General features: G+C 43.8%; 4 protein-coding genes and 1 non-coding gene across 7 annotated transcripts; 1 reads left to right on the plus strand and 4 right to left on the minus strand.

Annotated features, from left to right (window-relative positions):
- The first annotated feature begins 3,155 nt into the window (after positions 1 to 3,155).
- On the plus strand, positions 3,156 to 6,276 carry s1pr5a (sphingosine-1-phosphate receptor 5a). Of its 2 annotated transcripts, none has more exons than XM_076150170.1 (2): positions 3,156 to 3,453; positions 4,044 to 6,276. In XM_076150170.1, the coding sequence occupies exon 2, from the start codon at positions 4,303 to 4,305 to the stop codon at positions 5,506 to 5,508; it is 1,206 nt and encodes a 401-aa protein (XP_076006285.1). In that variant the 5' UTR covers positions 3,156 to 3,453; positions 4,044 to 4,302; the 3' UTR covers positions 5,509 to 6,276. The 2 variants fall into 2 exon arrangements, with proteins under 2 accessions (XP_076006285.1, XP_076006284.1); XM_076150169.1 differs by having other exon boundaries at positions 4,048 to 6,276.
- A 2,004-nt stretch (positions 6,277 to 8,280) lies between these two features.
- spc24 (SPC24 component of NDC80 kinetochore complex) lies at positions 8,281 to 10,362 on the minus strand. The gene is made up of 6 exons (XM_076150142.1): positions 10,295 to 10,362; positions 9,702 to 9,884; positions 9,309 to 9,453; positions 9,059 to 9,163; positions 8,843 to 8,919; positions 8,281 to 8,740 (listed from the first exon to the last, which is right to left on the minus strand). Exons 2-6 carry the CDS (start codon positions 9,865 to 9,867, stop codon positions 8,634 to 8,636), a joined length of 600 nt encoding a protein of 199 aa, XP_076006257.1. The 5' UTR covers positions 9,868 to 9,884; positions 10,295 to 10,362; the 3' UTR covers positions 8,281 to 8,633.
- Positions 10,363 to 10,611: 249 nt separating this feature from the next.
- Positions 10,612 to 17,286, minus strand: kri1 (KRI1 homolog). 2 transcript variants are annotated; one of them, XM_076150155.1, is made up of 18 exons: positions 16,894 to 17,286; positions 15,592 to 15,665; positions 15,389 to 15,491; positions 15,187 to 15,283; positions 14,959 to 15,016; positions 14,804 to 14,853; positions 14,600 to 14,696; positions 14,406 to 14,483; positions 14,169 to 14,281; positions 13,773 to 14,001; positions 13,467 to 13,637; positions 13,183 to 13,255; positions 12,969 to 13,102; positions 12,722 to 12,881; positions 12,502 to 12,632; positions 12,128 to 12,192; positions 11,945 to 12,040; positions 10,612 to 11,862 (listed from the first exon to the last, which is right to left on the minus strand). In XM_076150155.1, the coding sequence occupies exons 1-18, from the start codon at positions 16,946 to 16,948 to the stop codon at positions 11,355 to 11,357; spliced, it is 2,292 nt and encodes a 763-aa protein (XP_076006270.1). In that variant the 5' UTR covers positions 16,949 to 17,286; the 3' UTR covers positions 10,612 to 11,354. The 2 variants fall into 2 exon arrangements, with proteins under 2 accessions (XP_076006270.1, XP_076006269.1); XM_076150154.1 differs by lacking the exon at positions 16,894 to 17,286 and adding an exon at positions 15,811 to 16,021 and having other exon boundaries at positions 10,613 to 11,862.
- Positions 12,312 to 12,395, minus strand: LOC143000760 (Z30 small nucleolar RNA). Its single transcript, XR_012963649.1, has one exon. It is a non-coding gene; the product is annotated as a Z30 small nucleolar RNA (small nucleolar RNA).
- Positions 17,287 to 18,320: 1,034 nt separating the features above from the next.
- Positions 18,321 to 27,791, minus strand: ldlra (low density lipoprotein receptor a). The gene is made up of 18 exons (XM_076150129.1): positions 27,527 to 27,791; positions 25,023 to 25,148; positions 24,797 to 24,919; positions 24,324 to 24,704; positions 24,045 to 24,167; positions 23,793 to 23,915; positions 23,553 to 23,672; positions 22,773 to 22,898; positions 22,466 to 22,637; positions 22,144 to 22,371; positions 21,910 to 22,028; positions 21,665 to 21,804; positions 21,374 to 21,515; positions 20,881 to 21,024; positions 20,451 to 20,756; positions 20,047 to 20,127; positions 19,774 to 19,937; positions 18,321 to 19,683 (listed from the first exon to the last, which is right to left on the minus strand). Exons 1-18 carry the CDS (start codon positions 27,582 to 27,584, stop codon positions 19,627 to 19,629), a joined length of 2,733 nt encoding a protein of 910 aa, XP_076006244.1. The 5' UTR covers positions 27,585 to 27,791; the 3' UTR covers positions 18,321 to 19,626.
- Between the last annotated feature and the right edge of the window lie 65 nt (positions 27,792 to 27,856).

Here is a 27,856-nt window from a genome sequence, read left to right on the forward strand (position 1 = left end):
CAGGGTTTATGTGTAATTAGGGAAGGATCCAGAATGGCAGCTTCTTCCTGTGTTTATTTGCGGCACCAAATCCCCTCTGACTTTCACAACTCAAAACAACAAACGTCTCTCTGCCTCCTGTCTGCTCCGGAGTGAGATTAAAGAAATAACTTTTGTTTGAATCGGGGAAAATAAATACACACACACACACTCTACTCTGATTTCCATTTCACAGTGCAGAGCCTGGCTATAAATCCTGCCTGGCGTGAAGTCAAATGGAAAACTTCAAGCGTGTTCTCCTTGTAAAAACATGAGGAGTGGATCAGAGAACAACACTTTTACACAGTAAGCCCTAGTGAAAGGATTTACGCATTCCAAAGACCCGGGTACAGAAAACACACACACACACACACACACACACTCTATGTAAATGTCACTTTTTCAACAGCTGGAGGCCATTTTGGTAAGATTTGCATCTGTTTGCATGATAGAGAAAAGCCGCAAGAATGAGACGCAGAAGACGAGGTCAAGCAGACAGTGCTGCGCTGGTGTTTGGGTGTGTGTGTGTGTGTGTGTGTGTGTGTGTGTGTGTGGTGTGTGTGGCAGGGGGTAGAGAGGGCTCCATGCATTCTGATCTGAATTCAAAGGCTTTGAGTGTGGGTAATTAAACCCCATTAAGGGTAAAGCGGTTAAGAAAAAAAGAGGCGGCAAGCAGCAGCAGCCCAGCTGGAGAGAGAGAGACAGGTAGACACACACACAGCGCCCTGACCCGAGCACAACACACTCAATGGAAGGAACCAAAGGGAATGAAATCCAACGATTGCACGTGTTCTTCCCATTTACCCTTATTAGGAGCTCAGAATGAGGTCAGCGCCCAGCACAGCTTCACAGGAAGCACTGCGGCAAAAAGCTGGAGTTTGACAAAAGTAGCTATTTCCAGGATTCCCATAAATCTCTGGAGTTACAGTAGAGTGGAGGATTATATTTAAGGTTGTGTGTGTTCCCCTTTTAACAGGGAACGGCTTTTAGCTTTTCTCATTCAGTGGCAACACACACACACACAGACAAACACACACAGAGGCGGAGCAGAAAATTCATGACCTTAATTTACCCATTAACATCACACGACATCTAACGCCACTCTTACTGAATGAAAACAGACTCAGATCTTATCCAGCGATGGTTTTAATAAAAAAAAATGGAAATGAATCAACTAAATTAACAGCTCAAAGATCCAAAAAGTAGTAACAACAGACCGAATGCTTTCCACTGAGCTCGTGAGAAGACAGCCAATATGTGAGACAGCCAGCTAAGAAGCAATTTAAGCAAACATCACTCACTGTCAACAGAGTGACAACAAGGCTATCACCACCAGAACAGGGCCAACTGACTTCCTCTCTGCAAGTGCATTAACGTCACAGGAATAAATCACCCCCACAAACACACACACTGCCGGACAGCACACACTGAATGCTAAAGGCCCCCTGGCGGTGAGATGAGCGGGTGTGTCCAAACAGGTCACTCTGTGCTCAAGTGTGTGCTTGTGGCCCGGGGGGGAAGAGAACAGTGACGGAGCAGATCCCCACTGTGGGAGGGAAAAAAGGCAGAGCAGAGGGTCCTGCTGTCATCTGTTTGTGTGTTAACTAATCAGTGGCCGCCCCGCTGAGGCCTTGTTACAGTGTCACTGCAGGGGGGGATGGGGGGGGGGCGGTTAACTGCCACTTGGCTGACGGGGCTCGTGAGCCAGGCAGTCTCTTGGGTGGGCCCTCAGGGGACCACAGGAGAGGCAGGATAAAATGAGTCAGAACGTTGGTAACACAGAGAGAGAAGCAGGTGTGCTGAGAGGAACTGTGCCAGCTCACCAGCTTAAGATGAATTATGTACAATTGTGTCGATGTGGGGAGATAGAAAGTGTGTGTTTCTAGAGAACGTTTGGACCTGCAGGCCACAGAGGCAGATACAACTAATCTTAATAGCCGGGTGTGGAAATGAGTGTGTGGTGTCGTCTGAGTCTCCCACGTCATGTTGAAGTCACGTTTCCCCCCTGCCCGCATGTCAATTCCGACCAATGACTTCATCTGTGTTTCTCAAGGATATCCCTCTCCTTTCTAGGGACAATGAGGCAGCTTCCTGTTTAGAGAAGGTCCAGTTCAGCCTCGTAGTACTCCACACCCATGCTTTACATAATTTTGTACGTCAGTGGGTTTAGACGAGCTCCGTGTTCGTTACCTTAAAGGGTGAAGGGACCTGTGGACATTTTCAACTGGATCCTGTGGACTGACCGTCTGTCCAAGACTTCCCTATTCCTTACTTAGAGACTGACTGAGCAGTAGAAAATGTGACCTTGAGTCTTTATCTCTCTCTACTCATAGCATCACACATATTAACATATTTACACATATTAAATCCTTAAATATAATAGAATAAAGGACTATAAGCAAGGGAAATCTAAGCAAAGTATCATAATACAACTTAAGGTTTGGGTGGGAGCCTGCCAGTATTGAGAAAACGCAAAAACCAATAAGTTAAACGGCACGTCAGGCACAAGTAACAGAAACAAGTGTGTAAACATGACTTTTACTGGGTGAGGATAATGCAGTTTAAGCCTTTAAGCTCCTCTAGCAGGTTAGAGTCTATAGGGGCCCTGTTTGTGTTTGATGTGGACTCTATAACGGCCAGATGAGGGTCAGACGGTGTGTGACTACAGTGAGCCACAGACCCAAACGCAAGACAGCAGCTTAACCTTTCCCTAACTGGAGATATAATTGGTGTGCAAGTTTGTACAACATCTCTGATCTACATGGGAATTTCAGCAAAAGGAAAGATTATTTTACATCCGTGTATATATTTGTGGGTTGCTCTTTACTGGGGAACTCCATGCAGATGCTTATCTTTAAAGTTCACTCCTCAGCTGTGGTTTCAGTTTTGTCACACATAATAAGGGAGGGAGGGAGAGACAGGCATGAGAGCTGCTTGCTGTAATGCTCCACTGACACACTTCCATCACTAAACATTACTTACAGACGATCTGACAGAACAGACTCGGCAGACTTGACACAGCCGCTTAATTATCTACCTCCAGGCCAAACTGATCAGACTCGTCTCCCTCTCTGCTATTGTTCTAGTATACACACACACACACACATAAAACTGTCATGCAGCTCCACATCACATCACATGAAGTCTGGTTGCAGGTCAGCAGCAGCAGCAGAGGGAGCAGCAGAAAGGCGGGGAGGAGATAAATGGTTGAAGGGTAAAACATGATAGACCAGCCCACTGCGTGTTGAGTCCTGCCCTGCTCTGCTCTGATTCCCACATCACACTCATGTCACTTTGGTGAGCGGTGATCCACAGAGCGTGTGTGTTAGTGTGTGTGAGTGTGTGTGTGTATGTGTGTCCTCTCCTGCTCCAGCCGCGGGACAACTACTACTGCTGCTCACAACTTCCACTGGATACACTTCCAAGCTTTCTCAGGTGCGTGTTACAGTTATACTAGAAAAGGAAAGAAAATAATGTATACTTTTGAATGTCGATACTTAATCTGCCGTATTTTTGAATCTATACGTCTTCGAAATGACTAACGTATTTCTCTGCGTCAAAACCTTTAATTCACGGAGATTGGTGGATAAAAGTTTGAATAATATAAAGAAATTGAAGAAACTACAAACGATTAGCGGAAATTACCTACGCTACCAATTATATTATCGATTAGATTAAACGGTGAATTAGCGGAGAGCTCTGGATCTGTGTACTTCCTAATGTCCGAGTCTTCTCCAGTAATACGATTTGTTCATCACATAAAGAAAACGATACTTTGAAGAATTTAGTTAGAGCTTTTTCTCTTATGAACAAACGATTAAAAAATAAAGAAATTCTAAATTATTCTTTGCAAGTAGTATTTTTTCTGTAATTTGTCTCACATGTATTAAAGTCAAAGTTGCCAGTGTGTATCGGAGAGGTTCAGATGTTAATGTATTTATCATTCTGGTACTGGAATATAATAATAACAATAGAGTTTTTTGTATTTTTTGTCATCTCTAACTTTTCTCTCTAATTCCATGCAGACAGACTCTCGTTGCCCCCTAGTGCTCGGGCATTGAACAAACCTAATTTTTAAGGATCCATCTGAAACCACAGGAAATCCTTTGCGAGAATCAAACACTTCCCCACCAACACTTCTGTCTCTTTAGTTTTACTTTCTAACTAAAGCAGACATGATGTAATGCCAGAGGACTATATGACAGATTTTCAGTGGACTGAAATTCAAAAAGCAGAGAAGGTGAAGAGAAGACAGCGTCTGGTTCGGACAAAGACACAACGATAATGGCGACAGAGGCTTCCCATGCTGCCTACGCTGCTGTGGCCCCTTCTGTAGTCTCCATATCCTCCCCGCCAGGCAACCTGCTCAGGATGTTCCGCGAGTACCAGAACAACGCGGTCATCATGGAGCACTACAACTTCACGGGCAAACTGAAGGAGGACAAGTACAAAGACGGCATCAAACCAGAGGCCATAGCTTTCCTGCTGGTCTGCCTGCTCATAATCCTGGAGAACTTAGTTGTGCTGCTGGCAATATGGAAAAATAAGAAGTTCCATCTGCCCATGTACTATTTATTGGGCAACTTGACCCTGTCTGACCTTCTGGCAGGTTTCACCTACATGGTGAACATAATAACATCAGGGTCCAACACCATGAAAATGACCCCAGTGCTCTGGTTCCTCAGGGAGGGTTGTGTCTTCATCATGCTGGCTGCTTCCGTCATCAGCTTGCTGGCCATCGCAATCGAGCGTCACGTTACTATGGTGAGGATGAAGCCGTACCAGGGAGACAAACAAGGCCGGATGTTTGCGCTGATTGGAGCGAGCTGGGTGCTGTCAGTGTTTTTGGGTGTCCTTCCTGTCCTTGGCTGGAACTGTATGGGACGGCTGGACCAGTGCTCCACTGTCCTCCCGCTCTACGCCAAGAGTTACATCCTCTTCTGCATCAGCGTCTTCAGTGCCATCCTCATGTCAATCGTGGTGCTCTATGTTCGCATCTTCCGTCTTGTCAAGTCCAACACCCAGCGTCTCGGTCCGGGCGCGCTACGCAAAGGCCTCAGCCGTAAATCCCAGAAGTACATGGCCCTGCTGAGAACAGTGACCATAGTCCTGGTAGTCTTCATTGCATGTTGGCTTCCCCTCTTCATGCTCCTGCTGCACGACTTCTGCTGTCCGGCTCAAAGCTGCCAAGTGCTCTTAAAGGCTGACTATTTCCTGGGGATTGCTATGTTTAATTCCCTTCTCAACCCCATCATCTACACCTTGACCAGCAAGGACATGAGGAGGGCCATTATCAGGCTACTCTGCAGACACTGCCTCTTAACTAAAGACGGGCAGGTGAAGAAGATCGGGATGGCCTTCCTGGAATGCAGCACAAGCAAGACTGACGCCACCTCTCACAGACTGGAGGGCCTGGAGAATACGGTTTCTACTGGAAACCTCACACCCTCTACTATCAAAGCCATCTACCCGAAGATGTCGAAAACATGACGAGGTGGCTCCCTTTGAGAGCGTGGGCTTGGATTAAGATTTGGAACAGTCATACTGCCAGGTTGCATCTCTGTAGAACAGAGCAGAAACATGCTGCAGAGGACGTGAGTGCATGTCATGTACGCAAGGATGGGGCGTTGCACTCTGCCCTGGGTTTGGTCTCATGAACAGATACGCTTTGTGTATGTCAGGGGCCCAAAATTGTGAGAAAGACTTTTTTTTAAATCGATCGTCATCAGTTTTCAGTTCTGTACATGTTTTCTATTTCATTGTAGAAACTGTTCATATTTCAGTAGCAGCCAGTCTTTGTTATTGTGAAAGAGTCACCCTTCATTTGTCTCAGCAGACCCTGAAAAAATGTGCACTTGGTGATTTTGCCTCTGCTAGGCCAGTATTTATCAGATGACCTTCTTTCTGGAAACCTGCCATCATTTCATCAGCAATCGGTTTTATACAAAAATGAAATCAAAAATCCAACTGTGCTGCCAACTACTCTGTACATCTGAGGACCTCTTCCTCTGTAGCCCCTATAATTACATGTTGTTACAAACAGGGAGCATCCACACCCAAAATGGTTCTGCCAGAGCCGTCTAATTTGTGTCATCTGAGTTTGGTCGGCAGGAATTCTGGGTAGAGGTCTCCTCAACCAACATCAGAGGCTCGGCGGCGGTGGAGACGCATAGAGGACGTCATATGGAAGCTTGCACTGGTTGGTTTGCGCAACTCTGGAGGTCTTTCTGGCATATGTAGCAACAGATGATGAATGATGGTGAGCAGTTAAAACCTACAGTGGAGGTTTGTTGCCTTCCTGACTGAATGGAGCCAGAGTACAGCAGTCATATGCTAAAGCTTACAGATTAAAAACAAGAGCCGTGTGAGCTTTTGTTCGGGGAAAGTTCAGCTCAGTGCTGTGAAGTGCTTGCTCCCCACAAGACTAAAGTGTGAAAACCCAGACCACAGAATGTGTGAGCTTCAAAATAGTAATACTTCTCATTGTGGTGACAGTGAAGACGAATGGACACTTTTGGATCGTCTTGTTGTACATGAATGTTTCTTATACTGCCTTTTAAGTATGCAATGTAAATAAGTAACCTTTCTCTGGGCTTATCAGAGCTACATGTTGTATAGTTTAAACCTCACTTAAGTTATAATACAGTTTTTATATGTGCACTCGTAAAATAAACATGTGAACGTTGAATGAGTCCACTTTCTGTTGTCTTTCAGTTTCAGGTCTCGTTTAGAATCAGCAGCTATTCTACATATTGAGACAAAGCGTTACATATTGGTGTCGATTACTCCAAAGAGACGGGCGCTGAATCAAGAGTGAAACCTTTTAACAGGGTTACTAATATGGAACAAAACTGATGATTATCAAGAAAAACATAATTCTGCCCAAAATCTTCCAGTTTGATCATGTAGATACAGTAAGTATGTAGTATGTCTAAATATAGGTTCGTACTATATTGACCCTGATCTTAGCATTAACCATCTAGCGTTAGGGTTAGAGTTAGATTTACTTATAATAATAATAATCTAATCAGTTGAATTTCACAGCTGAGCTTGCCAATTATTTACATTATATAAATGATTACTCTTGATTTTAAGATTAAACTTTATTGTCAATGAGCAAGTACAGGTACAAGCCAATGAAATCACTATTCAATTCAAATGAAACCAATTTGACATTGACACACACATTGATTTTAAGCCCATTACTGTGTCACGATTCCACTTAACTGCACCGAGTGTGTTGGATAAGATGATAACTGGAGGAAAAAAGTAGTTGAACTTTAAAAGGTTTGGCATTAAAGGCATATAGAAAACTACCAAGCCCATTGTCATATTTGTGATTTCATACAAGAGCGATGGAAGGAAAAATGAGGAGAATAGGGGCTCAACATGAGTTAAATTCACAAAACCCCACATCTGTTAAGACCCCCCCTCCCTACACACACACACACACACACACACACACCCACCCCCCATATGCCTGTAGGCCAGGTACCCACAGAGCTGCAGCAATGAGCCACAGTTTAGTTGACGCTCTGCTTACCGTAAGGAAACCACATACTGATGAGCGGTTCTTGCGAGTTTGGAAGCATGCAAGCGTGTCATCCTACCCACTCAAACCACACAGCACTCTGCAGTGGCGCATGATCGTGGCAGAGGCTTTTCAAAGGAGGAAGTTTCAGTTCTCAGCAGACGGCACAAGAGCGAAAGCTTAGATGGGGCAAATATGAATCCATTATATGAGATCATGCAGAGCACTCGAATGTCAGCACGTATTCATTTATCTGTTTTACCTTGTCAGAAAAAAGGTGATTCGTGTTCCCAAGGTCGAGATGAATGAATCACTTCTTAATGGAAGATTCATCTCCAGAGCAGATTGTGTGTAATAACATAATTGAAGTTAATTGACATGTACATCACACACCCTTGCTCTCTTTACAGTTAAAGTTCTATTCTTTTTGTTTTGTTTTTTTCTTCCCTTGTGTCCATGTCGGATCATCTCTAAAATTGTCCCGTAACTCAAACAAACTCATTGTAAAGCCAAATGCCTTCTTCAATAAAAAGTATTCAGCAAAATAATAACGTTATACCTTATATGCACCAGTCTAAAGTGTTATTGTATACTGCACCTTAACAATAAACCCTCTAACTCGACTGCTGTGGGGCTACATGTAATCCCCCCTGTTATGGCTGCATGCCGCATCATATGCTCTTAGCTGTTGGTTTTGAAAGGAAATGCGCTTACGATTTCTTGTGACCTGAAGTTCTTTTAACTACCTTTGTTGAACGCACTTATTGGAAGTCGCTTTGGATAAAAGCGTCTGCTAAATGACCGTAATGTAATGTAATGTAATGTAATGTAATCATATAAATGGCTTAACAGCGACACCTAGTGACATAAATTGCATATAGCTCAGTCTATCAGGAAAAGCTAATAAAGCAGTCCATGCTGAATACATTTATACAAATAGAATTATAACAGAACCACTAAACCAGTGTTAAGATATTTATTGATTATACAAAACATTATGAACACAGTATAGAACACATAACAGAAACACACAAAAAAAAGTACAGGCAAACAAAACTAAATAATAACACACAAACATCTTCTTCTACCAGTCGGTGCTGATCAAGTCCCACAGTTTGTTGCTTACGTCCCTCTTAGTTTGTGTAGAGGTGTCGATGTTGATGGGAGAGGCCAGCTCCTTACCATAGTGCACTGCAAGAGAAGAAACTAACAGATGAACTCTGGAATCTCAATCTGTCTGAACATTTTACATACAGGACATACAGTGTGTTTACAGACAGGCAGTGTTAGTACCTCCTTTCAAAATGTGAGGCTCTGTATCGTACTCCCATTTGATCTTGGTTATCAGGTGGTACATCCGGGCGATATAACTGTTGGGGGGAAAAAGATTCAGAAAGACATTTTAAAAAATGTATTTCTTATAACCTGTATTTCTAAAAAACCCTAAATGCAAAGCGTGCGATTCTCCACAGACACAACGACAATAACAGGGTGATATTTGGGACTCACACTCCTATAGGGAGGACCACTGTGGTGTCTTCTTCCATCTCCTTCCGGAGATCCTCCAGCTCATGTTTAGCCTCTCTCAGACTGTCCAGCTCTTTCTCCAGCAGCCTGGACGGTGGTTAAGGATGCTAATAAAGGGTTGATTCAACCGACCTGCCTGGATCATCAGAAGGTTGGTTTTGTTTGGTGTCTACATTAACCATATAACCAGAGGTGAAGCACACAGTAAATGCATCAGTTGTATAAAGGATACTGTACTTCCGAGTCAGTCTGCTGGCGTTTGGCTTTGCGCTGCCTCAACTCCACCTCTAGGCTCTCCAGGTCCTTCTCTTTTTGCTTTCTTTCCTCCTCCATGTCCAGCAGTCTCTGGCTTACACGCTCCTCATTCAGAGCCACATCTGCAGGCATATGTGTGTGTGGGGGGGAGTGTGAGTGAGAAAGAGAGAGACAGAGAGAGTGTGTGAGAGAGAGAATGGGTTGTTTTCCAAGTACCAGTCACTTTGCAAGACCACTCAAAACTGTTAGACTACAGTCAAGTCTCTTAATAATAATATTTATAATATAATAAGAAATGATAATCCATAATCCATCACAGGAGAGAAATGAGAGAATGCCAAAATCACATGAAACAAATTTGTCTGCTTGCCTTTTAAAATCAGTGTCACAATCCTCTTTGTTTCCAGGTGTTGGTCAAAGAGGGATTTGTGTTCTGCTTTGACTTGTCTCAGCTTCTCAGGCTGGCTGCTTTTGATGAGGGCCACCAGCGCCTCGCCAGTCTCCTCCAAGTCCTGGAATTTAAGACTTTGAGCCATCGTGCTGTCAGTGGCAACTGGGCAGAAAAAAGACATTATTATAAATACAAGTTAGAGTACAATGTTTGCAGTGGATTTTTAAGGCATGATAACCACAACAACAGTTTAAAAGGAAGAATTCAGAAATCGTATTAACTGAAATATGTGCCACTATACAAAACTCTACACTACAAAACGGTGTGTAATTACAGTATTTTACGTTCGACCCCTTTTTAAATGCTTTAACTTGACAATAGAACCAAAACATGCGTGACATTAGCTTTCTGACGCTAAACGTCGTGCCGAGTTTGGTTTATCTCGTGCGCGTCAAATGAAGCTTGAAAAGCAGAGCTGCCTTTCTGTTGTACGTAATATTTTAGACATTTTATCGAGTAACTGCCGCGTTCATATCAGAAATAATCTTCTTTTGGACTGAAATGAAACATACCAGAGTGGAGAGAAGCGAGAACACGTGACGCCCTGTCCCGCGATTCAAAACAGACCGCCGCTTTTTCTTCTTCTACATATGGTGAGTGGTGAACAGCTTTCTATGTTGCATACCGCCACCTAGTGGACAGGAGTGTAACTTCTAATGAGTTCTCTGAACCAAATCTAATTTTGCTGAGTAAAAATAAAATATTTATACATGCATTGTTGACTATTCTGTATATTTTTGTATACATTTATTATTAAATAGAGTAATTTCCTCAATTTGTGTTGTGCAATTTGCATCCATTGTTGTCAAATGTTTTTGTTTTTACATTGAACTTCACATTTCCAAGGCACAAAAATGTAAAGAACAGTTGTAATCTTGTAATCTTAGTACATGATTTTGATAAATTTAAGATGCTGAATTACCCAACACATTTCATCACTTCAGGTCTCCAAGGTATTTCTTTGAACTCCCTGCCGTGCTGTACTTGTAGATGTTGGTTAGAAGAAACTGATCGATTGGTGCCAGTGATTTGAAGATATTAAAAAGCCAAAATCATCAAGCTTGAGCCATGTTTACTTTTACAAGAGGCAAACATACTCACTCTACTCCATGTAGTGTCTCTGTAGTCCTCTGCTGCTCTTTGGTGCCTCAGCCACACCATGAAAATAAGATGTTTTCATCTCCAAACCAAAGATTGACATTAAATTCATGTTTATTTGTTTTGTGAAAGATAAATGTGCGCAATAATGCTGCACAAACACAAAACTTACAACCCAATGGCCCCGTGTGTGTGTGGCCCCTGGTGATGGTGTTCATAGCATATATAGCATTATACTGAAAGAAAATCATTACAAATTCACAGGTTTGTAATTACACTGCTGTTTAAAAACCTGATTAAAATCTACATGATTTCAAAAGTACAATGTGATCCAACACAACCATCGCAACTAAATGTCAGCATCTTATTTGACGCAGAGATTAATTAAAATAATTCTCTTGTACTGTGGAGAGTTAGTCATTTGCCAGATACGCTGTATGTGGACTTGATGGAAGGAATGATGAAGCCTCCATGTCATTCTTTTTTCTTCTGCTTCTCCATCTTCTCCTGTGCTTTTCTCTTCTGTCTGCCCAGCTGTCTGAAGTAGAGTCTCTTGGGGTTCAGACCGTAGGCCTTTAGTCTCTGTCTGCTGAACTCTTGGCCGCCTATCCTGACCCCTGAACCAGCTGAGAGGAGACGGCCACCTGTGCGCTTGTGCTTGTTGTTCTTGGGCCATTTTGGCTTTTCGGTCCTGGTCTTGACCTTTTTGGCTCCGCCTGCTGTTTCCTCTGCGGCAACCTGCGTCTGGCCTTCCCCTTCTGCCTCCATCACCTTTTTCTTGGGTACAAGGAATGTTTCTTCCTCTTCCTCGCCGCCACCTGCTTCGTCTCTGAGGGCTTGGCCTAGCGTCTGTTCTGGCGAGTCCTTGGCGGGGCCTTGGTTGTCGTCCTCCGCTCCTCTGCCTTGCTTCTCGGCCTCCTTCACACGATCTCTCCTCTTCTTTCCCATCTTGTTCTTGGCCTCTCCCGCCTCTGTATCTTGCCTGCAGGTAAACATGTGATGCAGCGTGAATAGAAGGCACAATCTTTGGTCTGATCAGTGTTTGTGCTTTGTGCAGTACTCACTCAGAATAAACAGAGCTTAGAATGTCTCTCTTCTTATTTTCATTCCGTGCTTTGATCTTATAATTCTGCAGATCGCTCATCTCCTCTTTATCGGACCTGAAAAAAGGGGAGAGAGTGTTGAATGTGCCTGTAAAAGACAACATAAAGACGATATTGACTCTTATACGAGAGTAAAGTGACTACCTGAACATGCAGGTCTTCTTCAGAGAGCACCATCGGTTCAGCTCCTTGTCATCAGATTGTAAGATCTTTGGAGAGAAGCAGAGTCGATCACAAACAAAGTCACAGCTCTACGATTGACTTGAGTCTAACCCTAACCCTTTACCTAACACAAACAGCAGATTCGGCGACACAATTGCGTCGACGTCTGCTCAGAGAGAAGATTAAGGTGAGATCATTTCCTGGTCAGAGCTTTCGCAATACCAGGTCAGTACGAGGCTCATCATCGCAGCATTATCATGCAACTGTCGCGTCAGCCTACATGTAGCTCGCAAGCTGCTTCTGTCTTTAGATTGGAGATATGAAAGTGGGCGTGGCGGGAGTGCCGGTGCGCTCACCTCGTCGGTGCTCAGGCCGAAGTCGTTGGCCAGGACCGGCCTGTAGCGGAACCTGCAGGGGAGGTCGTCGATGATGTCCTCGTAGTCCAGCTTGTAGTACTCGTCTAAGTACTTCTCAAAGCTTTTCTCCTCTGTAACACAAGAAGCCTTCAGTTAGGTAAAGACGACATCACCATCAGAGCTCGAGGCCGCACGCTTGGCAAGGCGAGCCGACACTTACGGGGATCAAACACGGGCTTCTCTTTGGTGATGACCTCCGCAAAGTGAGACTTCTTCCTCTTTTTCCCCATTTGAGGCATGTCGTCCTTCGTCAGCTTCTTCCTGTCCTTCCTCTTCTTCTTGGAGGAGGTATGCTGGGTGGGATCGTAGTCGGCGTCCATCTGTGTCAACAGAAACGACCGGATCAGAAAAAAAGCCAGCCGATCGCTGCACGGCGTGCGTGCGTACATCCACCTGAATCCACTCACAATGAAGCCTGCGTCTTCACAATGAGGCCCACGGGACTCGGGCTCCTCTCCGCTGTATTCTTCCTCTTCCCCGCAGTCTTCGTCTCCTCCTCCTCCTCCTCCTTCTCCAGTCCACGTGTCCCAGTTCCAGTGCTCTGTGAAAACATACAATTACCTATTAGAGCCAAGTATAAACTCAACATTACAGTTGTATACAAAGCAAACAGAAGCTCACCCTCTAGTTCATCATCATCAAACTGAGGCTTCCCCTCTTCTTCCTCACCATAGTATCCATCACCAAATACTTTCTGCAAATACAGACCAAAATAAGACAATCGTGCAGAGAATACACACTATTTGTCCTTGTTGGATGCACAGTTTGTGTGTGTGTGTGTGTGTGTGTGTGTGTGTGTGTGTGTGTGTGTGTGTGTGTGTGTGTGTGTGTGTGTGTGTGTGTGTGTGTGTGTGTGTGTGTGTGTGTGTGTGTGTGTGTGCGTGCACGTGTGTGTGTGTGACCACCTGCATGAGCTGGTCGTGGTGCTGTGGATCAAAGTCTCCGTCCAGGTCTGCCGGGCTGAAGGCGAGCTGCTCGTTGCCGGTCAGCTCCTGCAGCCTCTTCAGCTTCTCCATGATCTCGCCGCGCTTCAGGTTCTTCAGCTGCTTCAGTTGCTCCTGCTTCTGCTCTTTCTCCTGAAGTGACAGAAGTGTGTGTGTGTGTGTGCGTGTTAGCTACTGGAGCTTTGACAGAGAGAAGCAGACGGTGTAACGGTTCTTTCAGCTTGTTATTGCGCATGGGAAGGTGAAAACAAAGAGGGATGCACCGACCTTCTTCTTCCTGTCCTTCACCTCCTCCCTCTTGCGTTTGCGGCTGTCGTCTTTGGAGCGCACCGAGGTGGCGATGGTGCGGGGATATGTCTTGATCTGCTGGGCGTCCGGCTCTTCAAAGCGGAAGTTGTAGCTCCTCTCAAAGTCGGCCTGGCGCTCCAAGAACGACTCCCCTTCCTCTTCAGAATCCTCCACGTCATCCTGAACGACCTCGTCATAGGTGGGGATTCTAAAAACGTCGGGGACATTAAATGGATCCAGGCGGGAACGTGACTTTTGTTACTTAAGACAGTACGAGGGTTAACTTATAAGTTCTGAGCCCGACGAGCCCGAGGAAAGTGAAAATAGAGTTTTGTTCATCATTGAGCCAACAGGGAACATTTGGCAGCAACATACCGATCGTCTTCATGGTCTTCTTCTTCCAGGTAGCCCTTGTTTAAGACATAGTCCCTGAGGAAACACTCCTTCTCATCCAACTGGGGGTCGTTCCAGTAATCCCTGAGGCATCTCTGTCTCAACACAAGGCTTCAAAATAAACCCTCCTCACACCAAAAACACAACTTCCCTCCTGCTGTCTTATCATCTTCATCTTCCTCTCCATGTTATTTGCGATGTGGAGCCATAAACACTCACCATGTCCTGCACCTCCTCTGGCCCCTCCCCGTCAGCCTGGCCCTTCAGCCACTCCACATAATCCTCCTCTTCTTTATCCTACACAGATACAAAAGCAATCAGCATCGTCTTCATCAATCGTCTGCAGTCTGGCTTCATCTCCGTGTCAGGGTGGATCACGTTGTGGCTCTGAGGTGTTTCCTGCTCATTCTCACCTTCTCGTCCTGGGTTTTCGTCCTCCTGGTCAGCAGGCGGGACTCTGGTTCGGCCTCAGCGTCTTCGTCCCCGCTGTCTTGGATAAACTGACGGAAGCTGGAGAGAAATCAAGAGGAGGCGTTTTGAAACGTCTACAACCACAGTCTGGCCGTTTCGGAACTAGAGTTGGAGATAGTGAAGCGTGAATTGGGATTCCTCTTCACCTTTCTTTGAGCTCCCTCTGCTCCTGGATGTAACTGGGAGACGCAGCTCTCTGAAAAACAAAGAAGAACGGTAAATAAAAAGTAAAAAAGCTGGCGTGGACACAATCTCACATCTCCATGTTTGTAGGGGGACGTCACTTCCTATAGAAGCTCACCTCTCTCTTCCTGGCTTCCTCTTCGTAATCGCTTTCGTCCTCATCATCTTCATATTTACTATTGACATATTAAAGAAGAAGCAGGAACACAATTAAGAGAAAGTAAGAAATGAAGGTAAAAATTACAAGATGATACATTTGCAGTACAGATTTGATGATGAAGATGTTGCCATGAAGCCATTATTAACCCTTTAGAGGGTCCGCTGGTGCCTACAGCGGCTCACTCACCCTTCCTTCTCCAGAATAACTTTCCGCTCGTAGTCTTTCAGGTACATGGGCTTCACCGCTCTCTTTGAGGAGGAAGGCTTGGCGTCGCTGGTGGATGCTGCAGAAAGCAAAAGATTTGTTTGTTTACACATTTATGTTTCCTTAAGGTGAGAGTCACTGATCGGTCGGTGTGTGTGTGTGTGTGTGTGTGTGTGGTAAGAACCTTCAGAGTAGAACTGAGCATCTGTCTGATAGATCTTGGGGTCTTTCTTCTTCAGCAGGGACAGTGTTCTGTAAAAGTCCCTCTCAACTTCCGGGTCCAGCTCCTGTAAACACAAATATGAGTCAGACAGTCGAACAGAACCGCTCAGAGTCATTATCTAAAGTGTAACGAGAGCTAGAGAAGACAAATATGGAGTTACAAACCACTTCACTGTCATCAGAGCTGGACTCGGAGGAGCCAGATTCACTATCAGCCCGGTCTCCATATCGGTCTTTCACTGAACAATACACACATAAAGTTGTTACTTCACACACGTCACATGCTGGCGTCGTAAACACGTAAACAACAACTTAAAGCACATCTCCACGTTGGACTCCTAGCATGGTAGTTTAGCCAAAGTTAGCTAGCATGGACACACTTACGTCTCTGCAACTCTTCTTTCTGCCGATATTTGTCATATCTCTGCGCAAACTGAGAGTTTATCTTAAGTTCCGACCTGTCAGACATTGTTTCACCGAGACACTACGCGTTTAGTACAAATACTTCTCGGTCTAATATGGAGAAGTTAATCCAGGTGCCATTGATTTAGCCTGCTGGCTAAACGTGTGTGAAGAGATAGACCACGTGGTTTCCGGTGTTCAGTTCAAACGTTTCCAGAAGTGACCAGTAGGCGGAACTCTAATACAATTTGTCAACAACATGGTTTTGATTCGTCCCCATTTCATATTGTGGTACTCACAAAATGAATAGCTGTCATATATCCCTTGATATAATAATAATAATAATAATAATAATAATAATAATACCATTCATATTCATATTCATAATCGTAATCATATTCATGTTAATATTCACAATCATAACAATAATCATCATCATCATCCTCATTATCATCATTATCATAATCATTTGGAATTACGTTGATTGAGATTTAACCAAATATGTATCAAATATAACAAGTTTAAAATCTTCTAACCGGCAGTACAAGTTTATGTTCTCCAATAAACAATGATTTCTGCCTGTTGTTTTGTTTATTTCAATAAATCCTGGCATATGTTGAAACATCCTTAACCTCAAATGCTTGCGTCAGTCTAATATTGACACAGAGCATTTTATCAGTGGTTATCCGTCTGCTACAGGAAGTATGTACATAATATAATGTATCACACAAAGCAAATAATATTGCTGACGAGTAAAGTGAATGTTTTTCTGAATCACTATCACTAATAACCCTTCACCAGATAATCCCGCAGTGTTTACTCACTGTGGGGAGACCTGAGGGGCGAGGCCATGTAACGTATGGAGCAGTGGTCAAAATGCCAACTTGTCAACAGTAATCATGCAACCGTCATTATTATTTGTGTATTTGTTGTATTAGTCATAATTTGCTCTATACCTGATTAAATGCTGGAACAATAATTGATGCAGTCAATTTACAAAAATCAGGCTTTCATCAGTGCTGAACACAAAGTGAAAACGAGTGCATTGAGAAGAAAAACACTCACTATTTTCATGGCAGTGACTGGAATGACCCGGCTGCACGCAAACCTTTGTTGTCATTTAGATTAATGATGTCAAGGGATTCTGATAAAGACGTTCTATGAAATCAGGGATTTCTGCTGTCTCATGCCAACAAAACCAAATCTGGTCTTTATGCTTTTCTGTGTGTACCTACATTTACGTCTATAGACATGTCACTGTGGCTTTTCCTAACTTGCGTTATCAGCTTCACACTTCAGCCCGTCCTCAGCCTTGAACTTTACCCGCCGTCAGAGAGAGGATTTGACCACAGATCTGCAGGGGTCACAGAGCTGTTTGTTCCCCTCTCTGTCTCGCTGTGGTTCACTCTTCCAGCTCTCAACTTTCCTGGTAACACACAGCCGCTGCCAGGAAAACTGTAAGCGGTCCATTTGGGTTATTTACAACAATAAAAGGGTTTTCCAGGTGACGAGTAACACAGATGTACAGTACTGTACAAAGACAAAATGGCTCATAATCATAAAAATACTTTACACAACATATTTTGTTCACCAATTCCGTTCCGGTTCTGATTACTTCTTACGAAATCCTGTAGTATGGAACAGTGCTCATTCGTCATTTCTCAGAAGCCGCTGCAAACAGGCCAGTACATTGTGCAAACCTACATCTCATTGGTTTAGAAAAAGCCTGACCCATCAATATCAATAAGAGTAAGTAAGTAACAGTAAGTAACAGTATTAAGACTTCCTGAGTTCTTTATCTGAGCTCTACCACAGCCAAGCTGGGTGAAGATTTGTAGCATGGAGCTCCCTGAATGGTCATCGCCTGTTGCTGTGACGTCTCTTGTGTTTGGGTCTTTCTCAGAAAAAGGTTGGGGTTTCCACAGAAGAACTACAGAAGCACGTGCTTGCCCAACACCCCCACCCCCCAAAAAAAGGAAAAGAAAACACTCTCCCCCTGCGGGTCGGCCACGTCTGCATACCAGAGCTGTTGAATAGTGGAATACACTGCTGTACATTTCTCATCTGTTTAAACCAGAGGAGAGCAGCGATGCAGAGTTTTGATCTGAAATATGGAGAAGAAGCCTGAAAACTGAAACCTATTTTAGTTAAATAACTAAACTCCTGTCTTCTTTATTTGCCCTTTCTGTATCTAGTGACTATTGTGTTGCTTTACTGGCCCAGTTTACACACGGAAATGACTCCAGTTGTATTTTATGAAGTAATCCAATCCATCCATTCATTGATCATCCCATCTATCTATTCTCTATATCCCACTTATCCAGTGCAGGGTCACCAGAGAATGATAAGAGCTCATTTAGCATTTAGTACATCATGAAATAAGCAGTCAAAAGGAAGAAATTACTGTAGTTTTGCATGTCTCCAAAGCTTATATCCATGTTTCTTTAAAGAATTAAGAAGAAACTTGAGAAAAACTTAAACCACACAAGTGATTCTAGGATAAATAAAAGCATTTATTTATGTACAGCAAATATTTCAATGTGTACAACAAACTCTACAAATTAACACCATGACTAAAAGGTAAAGACCCAATATTTACATTTATGAACATTATATTTACATACGCTTGATCTGCACTGTTAGTTTGTGAATGTAAAATGAAAAGAATTTCACACTACCGCTTGTGAATCTCACTCTTCTGCATGTAACATCGATATTTCCCTTTAACATTTCACTGTAAACGGGCAGGCACATTGATTTTATACACAAAACTTGGAGTTCAATGGCACCAATGTGAATAAAACTCATCATTAGAAAGGCACAAGGTTGTCATCAGTATATTGTAAACTAAGATGGAACAGCTAACTGGGAACCATCTAGGATTCTGTTTTGAAACACTGGTATAAGGCAAGTAATACTGCAAGTCTTAAGACAGGATGTAAATATCACACAGACACAGACACGGGTTCCTAAGTCACATGTTGCCATCAAAGCTTTGCTGTCATTGAGGAATGCATTGGTTGTAATATACAGTTCTCCAGGGAGGGGCATGTTGATGGGAAACTCAACTGAAAAACATCAGAGGCTCCTGGAGAACATTACGACCATGAGCGAGCTACTGCCGCATTGTCTAGGCACAAACACGTGCGGCGTGTTGATAGCAGCTACGCCGACTTTGGGTCCCTTTGGATGATGGTTCTGCTCTGTGACTGACGCAGATGATGATGAGATGATGAGATGGATTAAGGCCATCATGGTGGATACAGTGACACAGTTAGTCACAATAACTTATATTCATCTACTCAACTCTAGTGTGCTTGTCTTGGTTCAGATTCTGTTTCCCAAGAACAAAAAGACATTTAAAATGACACACAAAGTGCACACCATGATTAATTTCCACTGTCTGTCAGAAGAGAACAATTAACTGTGATTTCTTGTGACACAAATTGTGAATGGCGTGTAACAATAGTGAGTTAAATTGAAGCACGAGAAGCAAAAAGTGATGTGACTTAAAACAACAACATAGTTCTCCACACAATAACAAGTTGCTTAAATTGTAGAATCCTCCTAACAGAAGATTTTGGATGATTTGTTGACCGTCAAAAACACAAACAAATCCAGAAATATGCAGTGAAGACAAATCCCTTTTCATGCTGCTTCTCCACTGATCACGTGTGTTTGTTTCTGGGATACTCAAGCTGGGATGATGCTCTGACTGGCTTCCTCTTCCATCTCTGTGTGCGGTGCAGTAAAAAAGATGGTAGCTTATCTTCAAGACTCCTCTCTCACACTTTTAAATCAGTTTTCTGTAAAGGCCGGATTGTCCGCCTCTTCATTCAAGTCCACAATTTGTCTCTAATAAGAAAGGAATAAAGAGGAGGTCAAACCATTGCTCATCATCTTCATTTTTTTACAGATATTCTCAGAAATAGGACCCAGTCTTACCTTTGGGTAGGTGTAACCATCATAGTCGTGGCTCCTGCAAATGTGCACTTGATCCTCAGTGGTTTTCTGGTAGACGGGATTGTCAAAATGAATGGTGTTGGTGTTCTTCAGCCTGTAGTTCCTCCATAGCAGCATGGCACCAACAGCCACAATACAAAGAATCACTAAAAGAGGCAGAGACAGGGAGAGATGAGGATTTGATGGTCAGAGATGTTGTTATTTTATCAAATCTGATGAAGATGGAGGCTTTGCTGCAGCTGCCAAAAAACTCACCCAGAGGTACGATTACAAGCAGAACTGTCGGGGTGCTGGAAACCGCCTGAGGTACAGCATTGGCAAATCCATTATGGACAACTGGAGAAAACACAAATAAGAATTTGTCATACTGCATCCTTGTGCATCCCTACATAATAGACGTTAACACCTTGAATACACCAAAAACGTCCTGACTACTTTACTTTAACAAAGTACACAGTGATAAATTAACCATTTCATGCCAATTTATTTATGGTATCGGTCTTATATAGCTCCAAATCATAACAACATTACCTGCAGAGCATTTAAGGAAACTCAATATTCCCCCATGATGCAAGGAAGAACTCCCCTTTAACGGGAAGAAACCTAAGGCAGAACCGGACTCTAATCGGGTGGCCACCTGTCTTGACCGGGCAGTCTACCTTGAGAGGTGATTGGAGCCTCCGTGGTGGTCTGAGGTGCCTTGGGAATCCCTGGCTGGGTTGAAGAGGGCCTTGGTGCCAGTGTGGTGGTCCTAACTGGTGACTTGGTGCTGCGTGGTACTGGCTTGGCTGTAGTGCTGGTGATTATGATGGGGGCGGTGCTGGTGCGGAGCTGGGGTCTGGCGGTGGTTCTTTCTGGCACTGGTGGAGGACGAGGGGCGTCAGTGGCTGGAAGCTGAGGCTGAATGGGAGCTGCAGGCGTTGGCACAGCTGCAGGTGTTGGCACAGCTGCAGGTGTTGGCACAGCTGTTTGTGAAAAATTAGATGAAGAGATGTTCAGTATGAGAGATAATATTCTGGTTAAGAGACAAATTCCTCACATTGTGATGTCATTTCATCTTTTATATTTATATACAAATTATTTACGTACCAGGTACACATCTCCTCATGTCCCTGGCGAGCATCATGTTATCGGGACAGGCACAGGTATATTTGGGGGCGTGTCTGCCGACTTGAGGAGCTGCCAGGCACAAGAATTCACAGCCACCATTGGCCACTGTGCACCAGTCTCTGCCTGAAAGGTGGAAGAGTAGAATTCAACTTCAGAATCTTTGCAGAGTGCAGTATCAATATTTTTCATGCATTGTTAAGTATTCTTGCCAATGCTATTGTTCCAGAAACACCATAAATGAAACATAACGTTACGAAATGTAAAAAGAAATGTAAAACACTTGATATAGGGACATCCACCATATCTTTAAGCAAATAAGCGTGCTTAAAAGTTTTTTCAAATAATACATTTCTCTGCCTTAATATGCGCAGATATTGAGCCTAAACTAACCCTAAGACAATGATACTACCACTAAATCTAATCTATAGCTCTCTGCACAGTGTGGCAGTAAGAGGTGTGACATCCCACATACCAGCAGGCTGTTTGAGGTTATGGTATAGAATAATGTCTTCAGGAGATGACAGATGCTCTGCCACGGGTGTGATGTCACTGCCCGTCAACCTGTTGGCACTCAGGATGGCATTATTACTGACGTCTGTCCAAAACACTCTTTCCTGTGAGAAGAGAAGAGAGAAGTTACTGTTTGTTCCTTGTGGTAGAAAGGAGCAAAACCACTGTTTGGAAGTGCAAGTGAGGTATCTATGGCATGTTGTGTTTGTCAGGCCCTATGTGTAACAGAGTTCATGAGCTTTAAAACATCTACCTCAAACACTGTGAGTCCCAGTGGGTGGGCCAGTCTGTGTTCGTCAATGATGAGGGTGCGTCGACCGCCTCCCTGCACGTCGATACTGGAGAGCGTGTGCAACTTAGAGTCCACCCAGTACAGCCGCTGGTTCAGCAGGTCTGGGGAGCAGGCAGGGGAGGGGGGGAGTGGGCAGGGGGGTCAGACCACATAGACTACTGGCATTCATACACAAGAGCAGCTTGCAGACAGACAAGAGTGCTTACCTATTGTTATGCCATTAGGCCACACAATATTATCAGTGACTAGAGCAGTGCGATCTCCTCCATTGAGACCTGCTTTCTCTATCTTGGCTGGAGTGCCCCAGTCGGTCCAGTAAATGAAGCTGGAGTGGCACAGATACGATAAACATATTATAAAAACCTGATTGTGACAGGTGACACAAAAGCAAATAGACCACATTTAATGCTTGAAAAATATTGCACATTTATCAAGCTTACTTGCTGTGAGGGTCGACCACAATAGCACGAGGTCTTGATAAGCCTTGCTGGAAGAGTGTTTTCCTGCGGCTTCCATCCGAAGATACAACAGAGACAGTTCTACGGATGCTGTCGGTCCAGTACAGGTTGCCGTGGATCCAGTCAAAGGCAATGCCCTCGGGAGCATCAATGTCATTGCCAATCAAAATGTTATGATGAGAGGCATCTTCAGCCGAGTCCATCTGGGCTCTGGATTAAAGGTAAAGAGCGGAGTGTGAAACCGAAGTAATGAAAATATAGGAGATATATAGAGAGATCTTTGTTATCTTGTAGACTTGCTCACCTGTAAATCTTCTTTTGAGAGATGTCTGACCAGTAGATGTCTTTGCTGGCCATGTTCATGTCCAGAGCCACAACATTCTTTAGACGGGGGATTACCCGTGTGTACTCGCTTTTGTCCAAGGTCATCTTTCTAACTTCATGACGGTTGGTGAAGAAAAGATACGCTATAGTACCTACAAAACAAGACAAGTGTTTATTTAGTATGAAAGGTTTGTTTATTTAGTCTGACATTCAAGGCGACTGTCATTCGATACTCAAAGGATGTGTTACATAATAATCCAATAAAGATTCAGACAGCTAACATTTACCAATGGCCTTGCAGGCTTTGGTTGCCGGGTCAACCTGGTACCCTTCCTCACACTGGCATTTGTAACTTCCAATCTGGTTGATGCAGATCTGGCTGCAGGTGTCTGGGTTGGCACACTCGTCAATATCTGCGTGAATCAAGAGGACAAATCGTCACTGTGTGTTACAGTCGAGTCAAACACGTGACCAAAAAAAGGACATGTGATTGTAACAAGCAAAGCTGAGTCACTGAGTTCAAAGCGGCTGAGCGAGCGTTCGTGCCAGTGTCAACAGTTGGCATGCAGGAACACTGGCTTTGGCATATGACATATTCAAATATTGAGCAATGCATTTGGGTGGTGTGACTATTCTGTTTCTCAATGTGAGATTTGCTGAAGACTTCCAGCGCAGGTTTGACAAAAACCCAAGGTAACACACCAAACTAGCATGCTAGCCAACCGACTCGATGTACCAAAAATGGCAGGATGAGTTAGGACAAAAATGGATTGAAAAATACACAATTATAGAAATATCTTACATTTTAAAGATTACTTCACACTCATTTCTGTCTCTTTTCTTCATTAATCACACTCGATTTGATTAAATGAAAAGTAGCAGCTACAATCGTCAGGCCAAGTTCAGTAGTAGTAGTAGTAGTAGTAGTAGTAGTTCAAGTAGTGAAGTAATTCCCTCGGTAATTTTAAAGGAGAAGAAGACAAAAATACTAGATAGCGTTCTAAATTTTCCGTAACTGTTCTTTCTTTCCATCTCTGAATGTTGTATAAATGTCTGGGTTGTTGTACCTTCACAGCGTTTCGTGTCAGTAAGGAAGAACCCAGCAGGACACAGGCACTCGTAGCCGATCTTCAGGTCTTTGCAAATATGAGAGCAGCCACCGTTGTTATACAGACACTCATTGGATCCTGCAGTAGAAGAACAAAAGCTTTACAAAAACAGCTTTTTGTGTTTTTTTTGCCAACATGACCATTGTATCATTCTAAAGCAGCACCAGTTGACCAGGTAGTATGGGTCTCTGTACTTACCACATTGCCTGATAGGCTCATCAGACCAGTCCCTGCAGTCACGCTGATGGTTGCAGACGCTCTCCATGCTAATACACTCCCCACTGCGGCACTTAAACCTGGTCGGGCCCTCACACTGGGTCACTGTGCATGATGAACAAGTACATAAAACACTTCGTCAGAAACCGAATTCATCTTGAGGCGTATGCAGACAATAAAGGCGAGTCAGCATAGAATTTTGATCAACACAAACAGTGAGGTAGAGTGTCTTACCATTGACGCAGCCAATTTCATCAGTCATGTCGCTGCAGTCGTATCGTTGGTTACACTGGAGGCTGCCATGGATGCAGGCTCCGTCACCACACTGAAATTCATCAGGCCGACAGGTGGTACGAGCTGGAGGGTTGCAAAGTGCACAAACGTGAGTCCCAAAGGAGGGAAATCGATGGGGAAAAGGGTAGGATACCTTTTTCTACAGTACTACAGTACTTACACAGTGCAAGAGAATGAATGAATAAATAGATAGATGCATGGATGTGGGGATGAACTTACCACAGTTAGCCTCATCTGAACGATCCAGACAGTCAGCATCCCGGTCACACTTCCAGTTGCCATGGATGCACTCTCCGCTGCCACAGTGGAACTCCTTGGCTGAGCAGCGATGAGTGGCAGCGGCAGCAGGTTTCATCGTCCCGCAGTTCTGGGGCCACTCGTCCGAGCCATCTGCGCAGTCCGTGTCTCCGTCACAGGTCCAAAGGCGTGGGACACAAACTGAGTTGTTGCACTGGAAGGACGTGCCGCTGCAGGTGATGGGCGGGCAGGAGAGCTCATCGCTGCCATCATCACAGTCTGCCTCGTCATCGCACACAAAGGAGGCTGATACACACTGGCCGCTCCTGCAGCTGAACTCGCTCTTTGTGCACTTCTTGGGAGCTAAGGGAGTGAAAACATGTCAGGCTGTAGGACCAGGAAAACAACAGTGAGGATGTAAGATTGTAAGATACATGTGTCGGCCTCCAACTCACCACAACTCTCCTCATCGGCTCCGTTGTCACAATCAGCTTTTCCATCACATCGCCATGTTTTAGGGACACACATATTAAGGCGATCACCACAGCTGAACTCGCCTGGTCTGCATGTTTTGGCCACTGGAAGCAAAATACAGCATAAACAGTAGATAAGTTTATACTCATGCCGCAATGAGGTATGGAAGGGGCCACACGTGTGCATACATAATGACAAGATACTCACAGCAGTTACCAGGTAGTTCATCTGTGCCATCTCCACAGTCATCCGTGCTATCACAGACCCATCTAACTGTGATGCATTTCCCATTGCCACACTGGAACTGGTTGGTTCCACATGTTGTTAATGCATCTATGACAGAAAGATATAAACACACTCTTCAGCTAAAAGGTCCACTGTTTTATTTATCGTCTATCAAGGACCCTTGTGGTAAGAATCCACATAAACACAGATATGGCTGCAAATCAAAGGCAGTAAACCCTATTCAAGATGATTGAGCTACATTTGTGCTTTTACTGAATGAGACCATAGCGTTCAATGTAAATGAGTGTCTTCCCTCCCAACAGTGGCAGAGACAGTAATAGCATGCTGCCAGAGGAGCGGCGGGGTTAGGAGGTAAATACTATGGTTGTGACCCTGTGATGAGCCTCTTAAGCATACAAACACATGCACAGACACATCGTGCATGTTGGTACCTGTTAAACAGGGCATTAAACTGTTCAACTACACCTTGGTAAATGAAGGGACTTGCCAATGCCAGAAAAGAGTCAAACCTGTATCCTGAGTGGGTACGTTTATGAGATAATGTTATTACAGAATATGGTCCCTTATGGCAAAGACACTGCTCATTTGAAATGAGGTTCAAAGGGACCGTCCCAGCCCCCACCGTCCCAGCCCCCATCTCTTATGAACCCGATGAAGCCACTGAACCGAAACAACCAATTAAGATACTGTACATCAGGAAGAGAGAGGGCACTTTATGAAGAGGTTAAGGGGCCATGAGAGAGACCTCCTACTGGCTCTCAAGGCTTAAAACCCTCGAATGGCCACCTGTTTCTGACAGGGACCAGAGGGAGGAGTTCTGCAATCACCCGACCAGCAAACAGGCATCTAGAATCCTCGTGACTTTGTGCTACAGTAAGAACACATTATTCATTAAAAATGTAAAACCATTTCTGCAAGGCTGCATCAAAAAATGTTAATGCATACATAATGTAACAATATACATTTTCTAACATTAAATTATAATAGCTTATGGGTGAAGTCAATTTTCTGGTGCCCTTAACTGTAATTATTCATCAAGAACATGTTTGAATTCTTTCTTTACACGTCTTTGTGGAATTCAGATTGATCAGGCATCAGTTTCATGTTGACCAAAACACAAAATAAATCATCAATTAAACTTGATATTCCTTGCCTTGAAAGCTTCAAAAAACAAAAACAAGCATGAGGAAAATAACTTCAAGCAAATATCTGAATACCCAGATAGTAGAAATGGTCACTGTTTAAATTAGGTCTCCTTCCCGGTCACAGATGACTTGATACCCAAATCCACGTTTACATCGAATATTTACTTAATGGGCTTAAAGTTCAGGGCTTGGAAGATAAACTGAACAAAATAGCACTGTTATTGATTGAGTACAAATCAGTGGAAATGCGGCACGCGTGTTTGTTGCTCTGACTCGAACGTCTGGCCCAATCAATTGATTTGTTATCAGGTGAGGACACTGGTTGTTTGTCCCATACCAATAGTTTACAGAAGCATCATGTTCCTCCTTAAATTGAACCCAGTAAGGTTATGCGGGTAATGGAGTGGGTTTTGGCCTCATTTCCTTCAAACACAAATACAAGTCTACATGGGTGGCTGCTGGGAAATGAGGCTGACGCACTACCAGTTTCAACATGTTCCAGCACACACTTTCCTAGAATGAACAATGACAGACAGTTGAATGAATTCTGAGAAATCCACTTACAAGGCTGTGTTCGTATTTTTTTGATTAAGGATTCCATTCATTTCTACAGTTAAGTGTTGAAACACAGGCGGGGAAATTAATGCCTTGTTATTGCATCATGGGGGGATCGCACTGTGGCACATCTGATGAAGAATGTCTACAATAAATGTAATTCCAGCTGTTTCAATGGCAAAATCTCAATTTCCATTCTCTAAACAATTACAATATAAATAGCCTCCTCCAATGGCTATTCATGAACCTTGACAGCATTCACACTCCTGAAAGTTCATTGGCCCCTGGGCTGAGCACCAGCAAATGAAAAATTCATGTGGCTTCATTCAAATATTGACTGGAAATTTATATTCTTAAAAGAAAATCTAGGGCTGAGGCTTCAACCAGATAAAAAAAACACAAGAGGGTGATCCTCAAGTTATGGGGCAATATATTACATGAATGGAGGTGTTTCTTTCAGAGATGGGGGAAAGAAACGGAGAATGGGAGAGAAAAAAAATATTTGACCTACATTCTGCAGATAGCTGCGCCCTCCCCCATCACCTTGCATCCGGCGCTGTCAGAGGAGTGGGTAATTTAAACCCTCCACTAAATACTAGGCCAAAATGATGTTTACATGAAGGGTGGGTGCACATGGCTATATAGTTAAAAGCAAAAACCAATTTACTCCTTGTTTAAAGCACATGTCAAGCCAAAAAGAGGTGCATAATACAATAACAACAATAACATAACTGATCACATTGAACTCTAGGAAATTTGACTTACTTGTCTGAACAAGGGAGCAGAGGAGAAGCACCAATGATGTGTAGCACGGCCGCTCCATAGTTCTCAGCCGCACTGGAAAAAGGATCTATTGTAATAACGGCCTCCTCTCTGATTGGACTTATAACACTGATTTGTAATATGGCTGCAGATTGACACTCTCCAGTTTCTGGGGTGTTTTTTTTCAGGCACTACAGCCTCTTGTTGTTGCCTCCTTGCGTTCAGGTCTGAGATGCTCCTGCTTGAAGACTGAGCAGAGATGCTCCTCACACTGTAATGTTTGGCAACAACATCAGACCCATTTCAATGTGGTCCATCAGGGGGAGGAGCCAG

This window comes from Genypterus blacodes, unplaced genomic scaffold (assembly GCF_046128005.1).
Source record: "Genypterus blacodes isolate CSIRO-AG114 ecotype Tasmania unplaced genomic scaffold, CSIRO-AGI_Gbla_v1 ptg000051l_1, whole genome shotgun sequence".
In the NCBI taxonomy this organism is placed as follows: domain Eukaryota; kingdom Metazoa; phylum Chordata; class Actinopteri; order Ophidiiformes; family Ophidiidae; genus Genypterus; species Genypterus blacodes.

Coding starts and splice junctions, on each gene's coding strand:
- s1pr5a (XM_076150170.1), top strand. CDS start 4,303: ATGGCGACAGAGGCTTCCCATGCTGCCTACGCTGCTGTGGCCCCTTCT.
- kri1 (XM_076150154.1), bottom strand. CDS start 15,895: ATGTCTGACAGGTCGGAACTTAAGATAAACTCTCAGTTTGCGCAGAGA. Junction 14,282..14,405: donor CAGAGGAGGTGCAGGACATG/GTGAGTGTTTAT, acceptor GTGTTGAGACAG/AGATGCCTCAGGGATTACTG. Junction 14,002..14,168: donor GAAGACCATGAAGACGATCG/GTATGTTGCTGC, acceptor CGACGTTTTTAG/AATCCCCACCTATGACGAGG.
- ldlra (XM_076150129.1), bottom strand. CDS start 27,584: ATGGAGCGGCCGTGCTACACATCATTGGTGCTTCTCCTCTGCTCCCTT. Junction 22,638..22,772: donor CAAAGCCTGCAAGGCCATTG/GTAAATGTTAGC, acceptor CTTGTTTTGTAG/GTACTATAGCGTATCTTTTC. Junction 20,757..20,880: donor CATGAGGAGATGTGTACCTG/GTACGTAAATAA, acceptor TTTCACAAACAG/CTGTGCCAACACCTGCAGCT.
- spc24 (XM_076150142.1), bottom strand. CDS start 9,867: ATGGCTCAAAGTCTTAAATTCCAGGACTTGGAGGAGACTGGCGAGGCG. Junction 9,454..9,701: donor TGTGACACTGATTTTAAAAG/GCAAGCAGACAA, acceptor ATATGCCTGCAG/ATGTGGCTCTGAATGAGGAG. Junction 8,741..8,842: donor GCCTCACATTTTGAAAGGAG/GTACTAACACTG, acceptor CTTCTCTTGCAG/TGCACTATGGTAAGGAGCTG.